Below are 17,707 nucleotides of genomic sequence, written 5' to 3'. Positions count from 1 at the left end.
TGTATAGCTTAAAGATAAAATCGTATTAACAGAAACTGGTCGATATGAGTAGATTGATTGACCACTAGTCAGGTGATTCCAAAAGTTTCAAAAACAGTACTTTGTTCAATAAAAATAGAGGGAAAAAAGAAATATTATTTCAGTTTACATATTGATTGTATGTTTTTGGATTAAGTTAGATAGTTTTAATATACTAATAATTATATACATTGATATATTGATATATTTAAGTTCTCTTGCAACTCTTTTGGAAGTTTGCTGAGGACTCCGAGTGGGCCCCGCTCCCTTGGATGAGAACCGCTGCTTTCAAAGTATACACAGTCTGCATGTTGCATAAGGTGACTGAATGTTTATCTGTGTATTAAAATCGACTATGTCTTGTGTTCTGTTGGCGGCTCAGGGTCTTCTGAAGGTGGCTGTGGATAATGCCCGCGTGCAGGAGAAACACGTGCAACAGGAACGCAAGGAGTTAAAGATGGAGCTGTACAGAGAAAGAGAGATGAGAGAAAGTCTGGAGAGACAACTCACCTCTGAACTGCACAGCCGAGGTATGTAACTGAACTATCATAATCATATGCTGAAAAAATCATTTTCACTTAGGAAGTCCTAGTCAATTTCACAATTAATAACATAAATACAGCTGGACATTCAATTAAACATAACATTTTAAAGTAGAGAGGATTTTCTTGCTCTACAATTATCTTCAATTAAAAATGTGTATATAAATGATTGATAGTTATATTTTAGGTAATGTTTTAGGGTACAAAAAAACCAAACTTAATTAATTTAATGATTATACTATATGACTTGTTTTAAATAAATATATTATCATTAATAATATTTATATTATGATTTATGTAACTATAACAATAATACATTATAACACATTTAAAAATAGTGTATGCTAATTCTTTAAAATGATTTTATAAAATAAATGTTAAATTCATGACTGAAAAAGTCATGGAAATTCATTGGTAAACACATTAATGCATGACGAACCCTCAGAAAACACTCCGTGTGTGAGTGTGTGCCGCCAATTCTCTCCTTACATCGCAACCAAACCGTGTCACTAGTGGATTTACTGCCAATTCAACTCCTGCCGTTTGCGCCAAGAAATTAAGCCAATTATTCAGCTGGATAACAACTCTGACAATATGTACAAACACCTCAATAATTTATTAGCCATGGCTGTTACAGCATTTCATGTTATTTTAATGCGCACAGTTATATGGTGGGTGATTTAGCCAATCAAAGGCAAGTAATTAGAGGTGCGAGGAGGAAGACACATACATTTAACGCTGAGCGAGCGAACGAGCCGGGAGCTTGTTTTAAGGTCTTCTGCCAGACTCGGAGTGTTTCAAAAGGCTGTTAATTGCTGTGAATCCACATATACACAGAGTGTTTGCACATATTCAGAGATTGTGTTGTGTGAAAACATTGTGCTGTGTGAACATGTGTTGGCATTGGGTGTGTGTACAGCTGTTGTGATGTTGCATGAATGTGAATTGGTAGGTTTAACTTGATATTTTATTAGTAGCGCCGCTAAGATTACTCGTACTTAAAGGTACTTATAAAGGTTCTCTATTGGCATCAATGGTTTCATGAAGAACTTTTAACAAGTTCTTTAGAGTGAAAATCAGTTCTTCAGATTATTAAAATGTTCTTTACACAAAACGGTTTTCTATTGCAGCGTTAGGAAAACCCCTTTTGAAACCTTTATATTTAGGAGTGTAGGGCTAGTGAATATGAGTAATGCCCTATAGCAAACACCGCTAACTAAGCCATATTTCCATTATTTTATTACTTTGAACATCTAAAAACCATGCAATTTTACATATCCTTTCTCAAAGCTGTTGCACGGAGCACACCATATGTTTTTGTTTTGCTAGTGCTAATGAGCACTTTCAAGTCTCTAATGTGTGAACGCAAGTCTGCGCTAGCGTCTCCGTGTGTTTTCAGACACCATGCTGAATGAGCGAAGTGTTTTACTATTTGAATTTTTGTTCAAACCTCTTTCTCGTCTCCCTCAGCCACTATTCAGAAGCGTCTGAAGAAGGAAAAGAAGGCGAAGAGGAAACTGCAGGAGGCTCTGGAGTTTGAGTCCAAGAGGAGAGAGCAGGTGGAACAGGCTCTCAAACAGGCCACATCTCCCGAGAGTCTCCGCATGAGCCTCAACGGTGGGCTTCTGCTTTTTGATTTGATTTGATGCAATAAATGACACGCCGACAGCGAACGCTCATTGGTACAAAAACCTGCTCCGTATAGTTATGAGATCAACAGGTTGAGAACATTCCTGAACTTAAAGTCCCAAATTGTTTCTACCATGAGCTCAGAGATTGTTAATGTTTGCTAGAACACTAGGTTGCTTAACACACCTTTTTGGGCAGTATTCAATTGTCCAGTTCCTTGAAAGAACGACCAACAAATCAAAAAAGTCACTGTTATTGTGGAAATGAGAACTATGCCAAAAGATTGATATCATGTGTAAAATAACAATCGTCATAACTGTCTAATATTACTGAATGAAATGTGGACCCAGGACGAGCTATAGGACTGTGCAAGCATTAGGGGTGTTGATGAACTCAATCAACTCCATCTGTGTTTGATTATCATTCTAAATCTGATCTGGATTTAGTCTTTGACAAAAATTTATATATATATAACACAATTATGATATTATATAACACAATTTTCTGAAGACTATTAAATTTTTTTTAAAATGAACCAAAAAACAGGTAGTGGCTTAGCCGGACAAGCCAGACCCAGATCAAGATGTTTGGTCTGGAAACTCACCATTGACAGGGCTCAATCCGAGGGGCGGGATAAACGGTTGTCTTTCAAACTCCCTCTGCACGGCGTGCATGCAATTGGATATCGCTACAACCAACCAGAGCAACGAAGATGAAGCAGAGCTCGTTGACAGATTAAACTTTCGACATATCCGGTTGGCAAAACTTCGAACACATCTTCCCTTTTTAAGAATGACTTCAGTGCCGTTCTTTGTTCTTTTCTTAGAGAAAAGGTTAACTCCAAGTCTTCCAGAGTCGCGGTCAAAGCTGATTCGAAAGGCCGCCGTTCGCCAGTTTTTGTGTTTACTAGAAGCACCTAAACGCAACTCTGCCATCATTATGTTAAGCCCCACCCACCGACTCTGTACACGATGTGATTGGCCCGACCAGAGTTTGGCGTTTCCAGCTCAGAACTGTATTGAGAGTTGCTAGATGACACTCGCGGCAAATTAGATTTCTAGGCTAGGAGTGGCTGGCAACTTAAAAAAAAAAAAAAACGCTTGCGGGGAAGGAGTTAATGAATGACTTGATTTCAGCGGATTATAATGTACAGTTATTTGTGATTTAGTTAAGTTCTCAAAGCTTTATGGATTGAGTAGCTATCCCACGTATAAGAATTTAGATTTTCTCTTTTTCGTATTTCATAATATGCTTTTTGGTTCGGTTTAAGGCTTATAACCAGGACCTAAAATTCACACTCGCCAAGGTCCAAATGTGATGAGTTAATAAGTCTATGTAACGTTGTCAATCACCAGTTAGATGGTAAAAAAAATTATGAATTCTAACAATGCAATGTTGTGAGAACATGAACAAATTTGAATGACAATTGGGGCAGTTGATGGACCAGTCTATGTGGCTACATAGTCACAAAAGTTTAAGCCATGTCAATTTAAACATTCAAGTGCAAGAAGACGCTAAAGGGTGCTCAATGTCGCGGCATGTGGAAAGTTTTGTATGCACATCTAAAGCGCGTCAAGAAAGCTGAGCAAATAATGAATTTAGCTCTTTCACATCATCTTGCGCTTGAATGGACAAATTCAAATTATTCAAAAAATGCCTGTCTTTGTGAGTATCCTAGTAAGCAGTCAATTATTGCTTAAGTGAAAGTAAACAGTTGAAAAAGACACGTGTATCAGTTATTGGATCCATGCATTAGTCTTTAAAGTGACAGTAACCTAATAATTCTTCTGCTGTCTGTTTTTAATGTCAATCTAACAACAACAAAATAATCACTCACTTCTCTTGACTGAATAACTTTTGTAACTTCAATAAGGATTAAACAATTCTATTTTATTTTGGATTACTTTATTCAATGTCTCTACTTGAAAACTACTGTTACTTGTCTTTAATAATGTTTTTAATTTATATTAGTTAAACTTGTAGTTATAGCTGTGGTATCGGAACTGGAATAGAGAATTGTGTTTTTTCGCTGGTATATAAACATTTTGGTGTTCTGCCTGTTTTGGCAAAATTGGTTTCATGGTAATTAAAAATATTTATTTTCTCAAGTCACCTGCTATTGGCAGTTGTGGCAAAAAGCTTTAGGCCCTGCTTATAACGGTTAATTAAGGATATATATATTTTAAATATGTATAGAGAAATGGATGAATACTTCCAGAGTCTCAGAAAAAGTGGGTGGTCAATTGTACATTTTCTTACAAATCAAATGTGTTATATTAAGCTGTGATTGTTGCTTTCATTAAAAACAGATTATTGACTTAATTCTGGAAACATGTTGCATCACAACTTGTTTGGACAACACAGACAAACGATTTCTCTTTATAGTCAATCCTGTGATAGTCTCTCAAAGATCTGCCTATTCAGAGCTTTCATCTGTTTGTCCATCAATATTGAGTTCAACCTTCTGTTCGTTCTCATATTTTGTTAATTGGTGCTGATATTGGTATTTCCGTCTCAGTCATAACTATTAGCGATGCATTAGCGTCATAATCTCAGCTGAGGAAATGGAGTCTGATGTTTATCATAAACGTTTTAAATGCGCACACTTATCAAGGCCAAACCATTTTCCTAATCGCTCGCTGTTGTTTTGATTACACTTGTTTAATTGTGAATATCTTAACAGAAGCAGAATTTGAATGGAGGAAAAAAAAAAAAAAACATTTTCAAGACATCTGCAAGTATTTTCATGAGTGCTGGGGCAATTATTAGGCCAGGGCTGATTAGACGTGAATTCATTAGGAGAAATGCTTTTTGTTTTTGCCTTTCATCTGTGGGCAATGCTAGAGAAAGATCCCTATTGTGAACGTCTGCTGTTACGTCACATCTCTCCTCAGATAACGCTACTTCCTCGTTTGTTTATCCGTGCGACGTTGCCTTTGTTGTTGAGATTACGAATGCCAAATGCAGTTCAATTAGGGTAGACAATTTAATAAAATGTATTTACTTTATGCATTTATACTATCATTCAAAAGTTTGAGAGTGGAAAGATTTTTTTTGAAAGTCTCTTCTGCTCACCAATAAATGAATGAAAATGTATATAATTTTTGCAAATATATTTGAGACTAACATGTTTAATGGTAAAAATACATGTAGCGAGAGCTCTAATTATGTGACGTATTTGGTTTTAGAAGCAGTGATACCAGAGGTAAAGTCTGAACATAATGGCAACCAGCAGGAGAACTCATCTGTACAAGGTAAGAAGTTACGCACACTGTGTTTAAACTGCATGTATAACTACAAAACTCAAAATAATGACCTGACATGAGTCATTCAGTATTTTAATGAAAAGTAAAAATGGCCACAGTTGAGAAGATGCAACCAGCCATGTGTTGTACATATGGTCCAGAGGCCCCCCTCTCTCCTGGGGCCGAATCCCAGCAAAACTACCAGAGTAAATCCCTGAACTTGCCTTACATCTCACTGGGTCCCTTTGAAGATGTCCAACTCTTTCAGGAGTGAGATTACAAACTGATGTTTTCATGTGCCTTTCACGCTTCCGTTCCCTGAGATCTATTTGCGCTTTACAGGCCTTCTGCACACACTCATACAGTTTCATTCTTATCCCTGTTCCATCTGTCTTTCCCCCTTCCCTCCAAGCTAGCCTCCCAAATCTGGCCAAAAGTTGTGTTTGATAAATGGGACCTATTATCAACACGTCTGACGGCGAATTAAAGACCCGCTGCCGTACATCTTATTGAAATGTGGGGCTGGGGGAAGGTGAATAAATACATATGTTTACAGAAGATGCAGTGGAAATGGGCTGCAAAGTGCTCGGCTGAAAATGAGCAAAATGTTTTTCCCCTATATAGCCAATTTCACAGTCTGCAAATATAGAGACTTCAATTTTTCTTCTGGCTTTGACAGGGGCGCTGTAACAGAGCACTGCTGAAGCGTTTGCCGAGCAGATATCGTTTTTTGTTTTGTTTTTTCTTCTTTGGGGCGGCACCAGGGTTCACTCACAGTGTAAAGGGGTCATCGCCGGGTGATTGTAGGTTTCTCCGGTTGAATCAGACACTGCTTCACCCTAAATCTGTGGTCCATCTCATGTTTCAAAGTCTGTAACTTTCAACTCCAGGTCAGATCTACAAAACTTGCAGATCAAAGACGCACAGCCTTAGACTAGACTGAGAAATACATCAATTGTTATTTTGTAGGCCGACATCTGGAGACAGAATAGAGCATGCTGTTGTCAAATCTTGTGAGACATCAAGTAACTCATGACTCGAGAAATTTTTTGTGCTTTTGAGTTGGCTTGAAACTAGATCAGTTGTTTTCGACCATTAAGTGATAAGCACACACAAAATCCAAAAGTATTTATCATACAAAATTAACAATCCCAAACAATTTTTGGCCATGACCCACCAACTGAGAAACACTGATCTTGAAATCATACAGAGATCCTTTTTGCTGCACTTTCAGTCCTAAACATTGACTAAGGGAGCCAATATAAAGATCCTTTTTTTTTCTAAGAACATATCTGGTGTTTTGGAGGGAAGGAAAATGTTTATATGTCTCTTGCATGTTTTGAATTTGCTCACAAAGTGTTTGCATTCCCCGAAAGCGAAAAGAATCGCAAACAAAATGATCTCAAGGAGCTCAAAAATTTGTGAGTGAACAAACTTTTTTCAAAAAATGCTGAACTTTTGAGAGAGAACGCAAAAGCATTGAAATACCGGTATATATTGTTCAGTCAGAACCACTGTTCTGTATTTAAATGACTGGATTGCTCATTGCGTTCAGTTTTCATATCAATGAAGTGTTATTTGTATATTTTGCTGAGCTAATTATCATTTTAACCAATGTTTAAGTCGTTATCTTTGCTGCTTCAAATTAAAGGGCCCTATTTTAATGATGTGAGAACATGGTCTGAAGTAGAGGGTGACGTCCCATCCCAATCCCACGATAAAACTGAGGAAAATTCCCATCCCAATCCCAGAAGAATGACTCCCTTTTCCTCCTACTCCTGTTTTTTTTTTTTTTTTTAGTAAAACGTAAAACGTTCAGTACTGATCACAGCATGCCCATGCCCAGTTGAATAAAAACCTAAAATGTAATTTTTATTTAAGATGGCTTTTAGTTCAATATAATAACGATGCACGGGGAAGCCTTCTTTCTCTTATATTATTGGTGGTTGGCACTGGCCACCAACTGTTACGGGTGTGGAGCACGTCATTCACTTAACCAGCCACACCAAAGCAAACAGGAGAGCATTAAGAGACAGGCAAAACAGAATTGGGTTTTAAAATTAAAACATATAGTTAATTTATATAAACAGTATACAGTATTTTTTTATAGATAATATCATGTTATTACGATTCCCGGTCCTGCTCACTCCCGGTAATAAAAAATTCCACTCCAATCCCAGTCACGTGATTATAGTGATTTTGTTTCCCATGACCCCTGGGATTCCCGAAAAAATGCCAGCCTCTAGTCTGAAGTGCACGGCACAGGTGCACTTAAGGCGTGTTCAAATCTACTTTTGCTAGTTTAACGATGGAAAAAATGGTCGGTGAACCAGGCACATGGTTTAAAAGGGTCGTAATTAGTCTCTTAATGAGTCGTGGGTGTGTTTTGGGCATAACATGCAATAAACCAATCAGAGTCTCATCTCCCATTCCCTTTAAAAGCCAGTTGTGCTTGCGCCATGGCAGATGCACTATTTACATGGCTGAATATTAGAGGAAAGACTGAACACTTCTCCAGAGAGGAATCACTTTTTTCCCCTTTTTAAAAAAAAATGTTTTTGTGCGGCTGCGTGTCCCTGTTTGTGTAACAAGCAAATTTTACGTGCGTTGTTCACCCGCCTATAGGTGCATAATACTAACGCTCCCTTTAAATAACACAAAATACTGCGCCACTGACTAAAGACCAGGTTTTTGCTGGTTAGGGGAGCAGTCATTTTCAGTTCCTCAAAATAGCAACGTGCCAACAATGCGCCTGAACACACCTCGTTTTCAGACCAGATGGGTGCGTGTACATTTGCTATTTAAACAACATAGCGCTGGATGTGAAAATTATAATTGCATCGAGCATGTATTCAGACTTCAGAGGAATAATTTTTACAATTGTAATATGTTTTGAGGTGTCTTGTCCGTCAGCTGATCTGATATTTTCGCTACTGAACCTTTAATAAACGGGAAATTCCTGACTTTAAACAAATAACCATTTAAATGTTTAGGACGTTTGCGCTGTAAGAATGTTCAGGAAGACTTCAGATATAAAAACGCTGACTTGTTAGGTAATGTTTTCTCAATATAATCAGATTTCCTTAGACTGGGTAAACCCAGTAGCCTAGAAATCTAGACGCACCATAGCGGCAGCAAATTTAATTTGCCCGCAAGTGTGGTCTAGCAACTCTCAATTCCTATCTGTGCTGTATTCCTCAGAATCTGGACGGCCCAATCACATCGTGTAGGTAGGCTATAGAGTCGGCGGGCAGGGCCATAATGACGACGGCCGAATTGCGTTTGCGTGCTTCTAGTAACACAGTCTTCTAGTAAACACAGAAACTGGCGAACGGCGGCGGTCTTTCGAATCAACTCTGCCCGCGCCTCCGGAAGACTTGGAGTTAAGCTTTCCTCTGAGAAAAGAACAAAGAGCGGCACTGAAGTCATTCTTAAAAAGGGAAGATGTGTTTACAGTCTATGGTTCGGAGTTTAGCCGACCGGATACGGCGAATGTTTAATCAGTCAGCGTGCTCCCCTTCACCGTCGTTGCTCCGGTTGGTGTACCGCTATCCTATCGCGTGCAGAGGGAGTTTGAAAGACAACCGTTTATCCCGCCCCTCGGACTGAGCCCCGTCTATGGTGAGTTTCCAGACCAAACATATTGATGTGGGTCTGGCTTGTCAGGCTATAAACCCAGTGTGATCTGTCGGCGATTTGATTCCACCTTGCAACTCAGTCTGGAAACCTGTACATTCATTTCTACTGCTTCTGCTACACTTTTGCGGGATTCAATCACAGACTGGCTTATCCACCTGGCGCGCTATTGGCGGTTTTAAAAGATGACAGATAGAGAAGTGATGGATCGTTGCCTGTTGATCACGCCTCTTGTGGTCTGATTGGTTGAATGACTAAGCAATTGCGAACAGAGTTATTTGAATTATGCTTGTTTATCAGGCCTCTTGTGAATTAAATACAGAACAGACTCACCAGACCAATGTAAAATTTTAAATTGAGCTCTATCTGGGGATAGCCAGACAAAGATTTCCTATTAATTCAATAGAATGTGGGGGAATACTAATATGGCAGCATGGTGGCTTTACTTTTTATGACGTCATGGGCAATCCAGTCATTTATATGGATCAGTGATCAGATCTCACAATGACAAATAATATTTTTGTGGAATGTTTGATTTTCTTTTTACAATTAATACTATTTAATTACAACAAAACTATTACTATCTATTTACAATTACAAATAGCAATTCCCAGTTCTTTTTTAATTAGACACAACTGTAACGTGATAAACTCCTGTAGCAATATTTTCTCGCATTTGCCACCATTTTAGTAGCAGTGTGGAGAATTCCATATAGCCTACTTTACCGGCCTGTGACTTGAGTTGAGGCATCACTAATGTGAGCGTTACAGCAGGGATTAGTGTTAGAGCTCCGTCACAACGCCCCTGACCTTTAGAGCAATGAGCAAAACCAGAAAAAGGGAAGATCAGACCTTTCCCCCGTAATGCAGAGGCTGATACGAGGTGCAAATTAGGCTCTCTGCAATGGGGCCGTAATCGCTCTGACACAGTTTTTTGGCTGTTCTGCACTTCATGAGTAGTGATCAGCACACTAGAACAAAAAAAGCAGCCTTGCATTACTCTTTAATATCTTACTTTAAAGGGGAAAAAATCAATATGGTTGATATAATTTAGTGTAGGGCTGTAAAAATAATATATCAGTAACAACGACTGCTTCTGTTGAGCGAGCTTTGAACTATTGATCCACAAATGCGTTTTAGTGTTCATTTTGTTTGTGGTGGCAATGAAAATTCTTACTTAAAATTACTAATTTTGCAATGTGAAGGGAAATATTTTAAAATAAAATGTCATGGCCATAGATTTCTTATTCAGTGTAAACAACAAACTATAGAAGAGCGGATCCAATCAGTTGTTGTGTTCATAATGATCCCGTACTCTCTCGGATGCCCAGATCATCACTTTTATCTCTGCACTTCTTTATCTAGAAGTTCCATCAAGCTGAAAGAGGAAAGGTGTCTGTGCAATCAGCTTACAAAGTCTGGCAGCCGCCCCACCTGGGGAGTTTGTGTATGAAGTCTGTTGTCTGCTCCACCCCTCCCCGAGCTCCCGAACCTCACCACATTTATCCATTACAGCCGGCAAAAATCTAATTAGCCCGTGCTTCTCTCCCAAGTCGGACTTCACAGTTTTGCAAGCTTAGCAGTGACAGCTGATTTCATTAGGTTTGATTGTCCTTGCCGAGATCCCACTCGTCGGGCTAAAAGCTTTTTGCGCTTTCTCAGGTTCCACCTCTGTGTTGGGCCATTACGATGACCCGTGCCTTTTCTGATTAATCAAGACAAGTGGCGCTAACAGAAAACTGCTGAACACAAAGGAAGGTGACATCATTTTACAAGCCGATTAAGAGAAGTGTGGAGAGGTGGTGGGAGGGAGGGAGTGAAGAAGGGAGGTGAGGTGAAAATGTAATTAAGGAGCAAACTGAACTCAAAACATTTCAGAGAATTCCCACACGCGTTCCAACAATCAGCGTGGAAAGCGTGCACATTTCGTATGGATACTTCAATGTACCAATCATATCCAGTGGTGTATTTTCTTCAACAATAATTGGTATGATGCAGTGATTTAATGAGTGTGAATAATCTAGGATGAGGCAGTGGTTTGTGTCGAGAATAAATGAGAGCATGGCTATAGGGAAGGGAGCAGTGTTAAATATGGAGTGTGTTGGTGAGGAGGTCCCAGAGGAGGACCACCCTCACCTCTCCATCCATCTATTTACAGTATTCTACTTGTGGGGCAAAAGAGCCAAAGATGCATAGGGTTGACCTCATCGCTGGCAACAGTTACTCATTTACTGAAATACCGATATAAGGAGGAGAATGTAATGTTTAAACGGCTGCCTTGAATACACCTTAAATATTTGGATGTTTTATGCTAGGAATACAACAACTAATATATAAAAAGTAACTAAAATGTGAATATGAAAATGCTAAATGGTTTGCACATTGAAGAGCACATCTTGTCTAAATGTGGAATAACATACTTTTCAATGCTGGATATGAAATGTGCCTTCCTTTAAAGATTAATTACTGAACTAAACATTTTTCACAAGTTCATTACAAAAATGTTACAAATATTTTTAGAATTAATATGAGGAGTAGATCGAGTCCATCAACACCCCTGATGCTTGCACATAGCTCGTCCTGTGTCCACATTTTATTTAGTAATATTAGGCCGTTTTTATTTATATGCGTTTATTGTTGATGATCATGTTATTTTACATATGAATATGACTATATAGGATATCGCTTGTTTCTGCATCTTCGCATGTGTTTTGATCAGGAGATTCAGTACCTTTTCAGAAGATGCGTAATAGCACCCCCTACTGTATAACAGTGTAAAAAATGGAAAGCCCCGTAAAAACTCGTCTTTGGCCGGAAGCACTCTCTCATAATAGACAAGGCAACAAAGTCAATGGCTGGGAAAAATACTTTCAGATAGAATTTAGCATGTGACGCAGTGAAAGCACTCAACATTCACAAAAGAGAAATAAATATTCTTGAAGCATTGAAGACTGGTATTTTGGCCCACCTCTCGCTTAACAAAACAGATAGTGTCCTGCTCTGTCAGGTCTCTGTATTAAGTGTATGAACTATTTGCTCCGGTGTCTCCTGGGTACAGCTTCATCATGGCAGATTTAGTCTGCTGTCAGCCATAGGACTCAATTAATTGCACTTCAGGATATTACTCGTAACTCATATTTCAGAGCAAGTGAAATACCCGCCTTCTATTTATCTCTTCCTCCCTTCAGCACTAGCAAGTGTGTGCTGGTCAATGTGGCATTCATACATTACAAAATGGTTCATATATAAAATGAATGCCATATGTTTATATGGCACATTTAGTATTCATGCTCCATGTATGCTTAAAAACAAACACGAGAAAGCACTACAATTCAGATTACACTTTACACTTTCCAAGAATAGGGTAGAATTCTTTCAACAAACAATCAGTGAAAATCAGTTTGTCTGTTCAAAAAATTAGTCTAAATTAAGCTGAAATTCAGTGAAGGATATCTAGTTTGATTTCAAACTGTTGGTCTGGATTTATTGATAAAGTTATTGATAATTTTCTTACAATAACTGGTAAATAAGACTGCTGACTATTTTAGCTTGACAAATGCAGTGGATGCAATAATTTGTGCGAAAGTCCCGTCAAGTTGAAGAAAGAGCCCAAATGAGTTCACTCACCCAGTGTGTCCCAGAGATTTAAAGTTTGCAATTAAATGATTAGAATTGAATAAATTTGAATATATGTTATTTTTACTCCACCGAAATATATACTAAATGATATATAAATTGTTGAATACAGTCAAGAATGTCAAGACTTCTGTGGAAACCCCAATTTGTAGAAAGTGTCACCAATCGACATCAACAATCAACTTTTCCACATAACATCTGGACAAAGGTAATTTTTCCATGTCCAGTTTAAAGTGGACAGATTTGGGGTGGTCTTTTGATTATGTGGGGGGGCATAAACACGCCCAGTTCAACATCCTGCTCTCTCTTTCTTACACTTGCTCGTCGTCCACGTAGCTTGACAACTGTGCCGTTTTGTTTACATCCTGCATACATATTAGCTCATCTGTTGGTGCTTGCAGAAATGGGCATGTTGAACATGTAAAAGCACTCGAGTCCTAATGAACTGCTTCCTGTGTGACGGTGCGCTGCGAGCTCTCCGATTAACATGCATCTGCAGCACTCCTGCCCCTCAACCGCCAGCTGTTTCTCTCTGATCTAGTGCTTTACGGCCACCGCAAACATGATTCATTCTGAAAACTTGCTAAATCTTGCTTTGAAAAGACATTAATGTCTTTGTTTTTGTTCTTTTTTTAAATTATGATTCTTGAATTATGAAGTCTTTTGATTCTCTTGGGGTGGTCGAATATTAATTGTAACACTGTTGTGCTAAAATTGAGTGTTTATGTCATTGGTTTTCAGGTCAGAAGTATATTAAGCCTCATTGTCATATTATAAAAAGAATAGATAGAGTTCTAAAATCGGATTGACCTAGTAATAAAGATCAGTCATAAAACTATATGATAGGTCCTTCATATGCAATCTACAAACTAGCTGATTGGCCGTTGCTGGTTCTGCAGCCAATGAGATTGCTTACTAAACATTTAAATCAGGGGTCTCCAACCTTTTTTCATTTGAGAGCTACTCATGTTATACAATACTTAAAACTCTTAATGCATTATAATTCTCATATTAACAACTATAAAAACTGTATTATACCTGAAAGAGTGTAGTAGTGGTACCACAGCAAAATGTTTTTTATTTTTATTTTATTGAACTATTTAAAAAAAATCATTCATTCAGTTTATTATTTATGATGATAATCATTATAAGTAAATAATACTTAAACATTTAAAGGCTATGCTGTTTAAAAGTAAAGATTGTTCATAAATAAAAGGTCAAGTGAAAAATAAGCAACCATTTAGGCATTATTTTTATTAGTAGAGACGTATTATTACATAAAGGCGTAGTTAAATCTACTGTAGGCTGCAACAGTAGCCTAATATATTCTGTCAATTTCTTCATGTTAAACCAAACTTTTATTTTGACGGGATGCCATTAAGACCTTGTCTGTGTTCATGCGACAGTTTTCTCAAATGAAACTGTACATTTTAATGATGTGACAGTTTATGTCCATGTCCTCTTATAGTGACACGGCAGCTCTACAAAGACAGCGAGTGTTGCGCGCTGTGTGTGTGTGTGTGTGTGTGTCACATGCGCGCGCTCACATCTACGCCCGTTATTCACTCAGAGACGCAGAATTTGCAGGAGTAATATTTAAGTAGTATTTTGCAGTTTAATATTCATAGACTCTATATTTGGCTACAGTCTGGAGCCCTGCGCTTGGATTAACATGGAAGCGACTGAACGCAGTAGCGGATATAGGCCTACTAGTTGGTACTACAGAAATGGTATCGACCATAGACCGTTAAAAAAAATAGGTATCGACGTGTTGGAGACCCCTGCTCTAATCTAATAGGAAACCATTTTTAAAGTTTTTTGTAAAGGTTTTTTTTTTAATATATATTGTCACTTTCAAATTCACACAAATGCAAGTGTATTAAATAGCAAAAAAAAATATATATATATATATATATTATATGCAGCTCACTGGTAAGTGGAGCTATGGTGAGCTATTTTTAGAACAGTCCCGCGGGCACCATGTTGGTGACCCTTGATTTAAATAGTCTGGTTCAGAATTACTCTGAAACCTTCCACCTCCCCAGCTCCACCTGTCTAGATCTGCTGTATGATTTATATTTTATTTTATATAAACATTTATATGTTTATTCATGCGCACAGAGGCGTGTCTGTCTTTCTAATAGCAGTAGCAAGTCCATACTCGCTCTGAACTTGTCATGACTGAAATGTATATAAAATCACTGTAATTCACTGTATTTTTTCCCTCTGTTACAGAAAACAGACCCTACTCCAAACCTCCCATCATGTACTGAAGCCTTGCATCTTTAGTCCCACAAGCACGACAGACGTCTCCGCGCAGAGATGGCTGGGGTGATGCAGAGAGGGGTTCGTGGGGCTTTTTCCCAGTGGAAAAGTGGTGTGGGTGGGTGACCAGTCACCTGAAACCCGTGTACAGGACTTGAGTGTGTATGTACATGTATGTATGTGTGTGTGTGGAGGTGCAGTGCGTTTGGATCCTCATGAGACGCGCGTTCGTTTCTGGAGCACTGCTTGTTGCTGACCTTTCATCACCACACACACACACCGACTTGTAAAAAAAAAAAAATGTCTTTCTTGTTTTGACTACTTCTACATCCTACACTTTTTTTGAGATTCAAAGAAAAAGGTTTTTTTCTGGAGTAAAATTGCATTACCTGATGAATTACCCTTCTTTATGTGAAGCACACAACATCACCCCTCCTAAACCTATCTCCAGATTATTATTATTATTATTATTATTATTATTATTGTTGTTGTTGAGTGTTATCTGCTGATCCCCCATGATTCTGTGCACCAGTGATTCTGAACAGCACAACCGTCTTGACGAGTCTGTAGAGAACTTTGTCCACAGCACCTCTACATGAAGGGACAAATGAGACAAATATTATGCTGACAGACTCCAAATAGGACACGTGTGCTTCTTTAATAAACATTGTCTACAATTGTTGTTTTGCCTTTTAAGAAAGGGATTCTATATCAACATTTTTCTTTCTAATTTGCTGTATTTTTTTTTAGAAAGTATAGAAATATTTTCCTCATGTTGTCATTTTCCTGCCTTAAGTTTATTATTCTGGTGTTTATTTTATTATCTGGTTTGTTGTTTTCCATTGTATTTTAATCAGCATTTCAAAAGGATGCTTAAGTGATCTTGAAACAACATTCTTTGTACGTCTTTGCCGTCTTACTTTGCCCCTCAACAATGTTTTCTCTATTGCATCTTAACTTAAAAAGTAAAAAAAAAAGTGTTCATTTGATGTTATAAATACAGTATTACAGTACTCCCCCTTCTGTTTTTACCTGTTTATAAAGACTTGTAAATGCTTTAGCGTTTGCTATCCTGACGTTGTTATTACGTGGATACATTTTTAGTAACACAAAAGAGATGAGAAGTACCCTTATGCACATCCAGAGCGAGCATGCTTGTAAATACAACGATGAAAAATGACACGTATCGATTGAAAATAAAACGCTGCCTCTTCAAATCTATTTTTAAACATTTCTAGCGACTCCATAGGTAACGCAATCACAAATCGGCAGCTATTAATGATGTTGAATCTTGTTTTAAAATGGCAACAGACACTTATCACAGCCTTGCACATGCCACAATGAATAAAACACCCCTATGGACATCTTGGTAGGTTTTTCTTCTTTTCTTTGAGTAATAAAATTAAGATGGAAACATTTGCTTGGTTTGCCTCAGTTATTTTCAGAGACGTTTTGACTTGTTGTGCAACTTGCGTGAGTCTGATTTTTAAAGACCCCCTGTGGAGAAAATCAAGGTTTTTTTTTTGTTTATGTAGTGTTTTTACTATGCTTTAAAGGGATAGTTCACCCAAACATGAAAATTATCCCATGATTTACTCACCCTCAAGCCATCATAGGTGTATATGACATTATTCTTTCAGACAAATACAGTCAGATAGATATATATAATAATCAAATCTAATTATAATCCAAGCTTTATATTGGCAGTGAATGGCAGCCCAAAATTTTAAGCCCCAAAAAAGTCTATCCATCCATTATAAAAGTACTCCAAACAGCTCCGGGGGTTAATAAATGCCTTCTGAAACAAATCAATGGGTTTGTGTAAGAAAAATATCCATATTAAAAACTTTATAAAATATCAAGCTTCTGGTGGACCGCTTTCCGTATTCTATTTACGCAGAAAGTGTAACGCCTCTCGCAGTTCAAACCGATTACTCTACTTCCGACGCCAGGTCACGCATTTTTCATATGTTGAATACGGAAGGTGGTCCGCCGGAAGCTAGATATGTTACTTTATAATGCTTTAAATGTGGATATTTTCTTACAAAAACCCATCGATTCGCTTCAGAAGGCCGTTTTTAAACTCCTGGAGCCGTGTGGAGCACTTTTATAATGGATGGATTTTTTGGGCTTCAAATTTTGGACAGCCATTCACTGCCTTTAGAAAGCTTAGAGGAGGGCTAATTCTCATTTTTTATATAAGTCAGATGTTATTTGTCTGAAAGAAGAATGTCATACACATAAGGTGGCTTGATGGTGCGTAAATCATGGGATAATTTTCGTTTTTGCATTTTTAGAAGGCAGACTGAGATGGCAAACAGGAACATGGTTTGTGTAATATTAGCAACACATTAGCTGTTTGATAACATCAAGCAAAAGGCTAATCATTAATTACCGTTAATGTGTCCGACATTATAAAGAGCGATACCATTGTGCAGCGTTTCCTAAAGTAACTTGAGTAAGTTGGGTGAGTGAACTGGTGTGAGTGAACCGAGATATGTATATAATAAATTAAGCAAGGTTGTAGATTTACATTCAAGCTATGTTTAAGACATGAATAGATTTTTTTCCCCACTGGAATTTAAAATATATATATATATATATTTTGTCATTTTGTTGATCAAAGTTGAGTTTTAAGGGATACTATGATTGACTACAGGGAGACTTTAAAATGCTTTTGAAAAGAAGTCTTGCTCACCAATCCAGTCTCCTGTCTTTAGTGTCATGTGATTCTTAA

At 37.8% G+C, this 17,707-nt stretch overlaps 1 protein-coding gene and 1 long non-coding RNA gene across 6 annotated transcripts in view; one reads left to right on the top strand and one right to left on the bottom strand.

Moving 5' to 3' along the window:
• Positions 1–16,386, top strand: part of dacha (dachshund a) — a 203,131-nt gene extending 186,745 nt beyond the window's left edge. For 3 of the 5 annotated variants that reach the window (XM_067422794.1, XM_067422793.1, XM_067422790.1), the window contains 4 exons: positions 401–548; positions 2,031–2,177; positions 5,378–5,443; positions 14,941–16,386. In XM_067422794.1, coding sequence (XP_067278895.1) covers positions 401–548; positions 2,031–2,177; positions 5,378–5,443; positions 14,941–14,978 — 399 coding nt within the window. In that variant the 3' untranslated portion in view covers positions 14,979–16,386. The remainder of the gene's footprint in view (positions 1–400; positions 549–2,030; positions 2,178–5,377; positions 5,444–14,940) is intronic. The other 2 variants (XM_067422795.1, XM_067422791.1) reach the window with 1 other exon arrangement.
• LOC137045858 (uncharacterized) overlaps positions 390–17,707 on the bottom strand; it is a 66,371-nt gene continuing 49,053 nt past the window's right edge. The window contains exon 3 of the long non-coding RNA XR_010898868.1: positions 390–481. This is a non-coding gene — a long non-coding RNA (uncharacterized lncRNA). The remainder of the gene's footprint in view (positions 482–17,707) is intronic.

This window comes from Pseudorasbora parva, chromosome 18 (genome assembly GCF_024679245.1).
Source record: "Pseudorasbora parva isolate DD20220531a chromosome 18, ASM2467924v1, whole genome shotgun sequence".
Classification (NCBI taxonomy): Eukaryota; Metazoa; Chordata; class Actinopteri; order Cypriniformes; family Gobionidae; genus Pseudorasbora; species Pseudorasbora parva.
The sequence above is the reverse complement of the archived record's forward strand: the minus strand, read 5'-3'. Positions and strand labels throughout refer to the sequence as shown.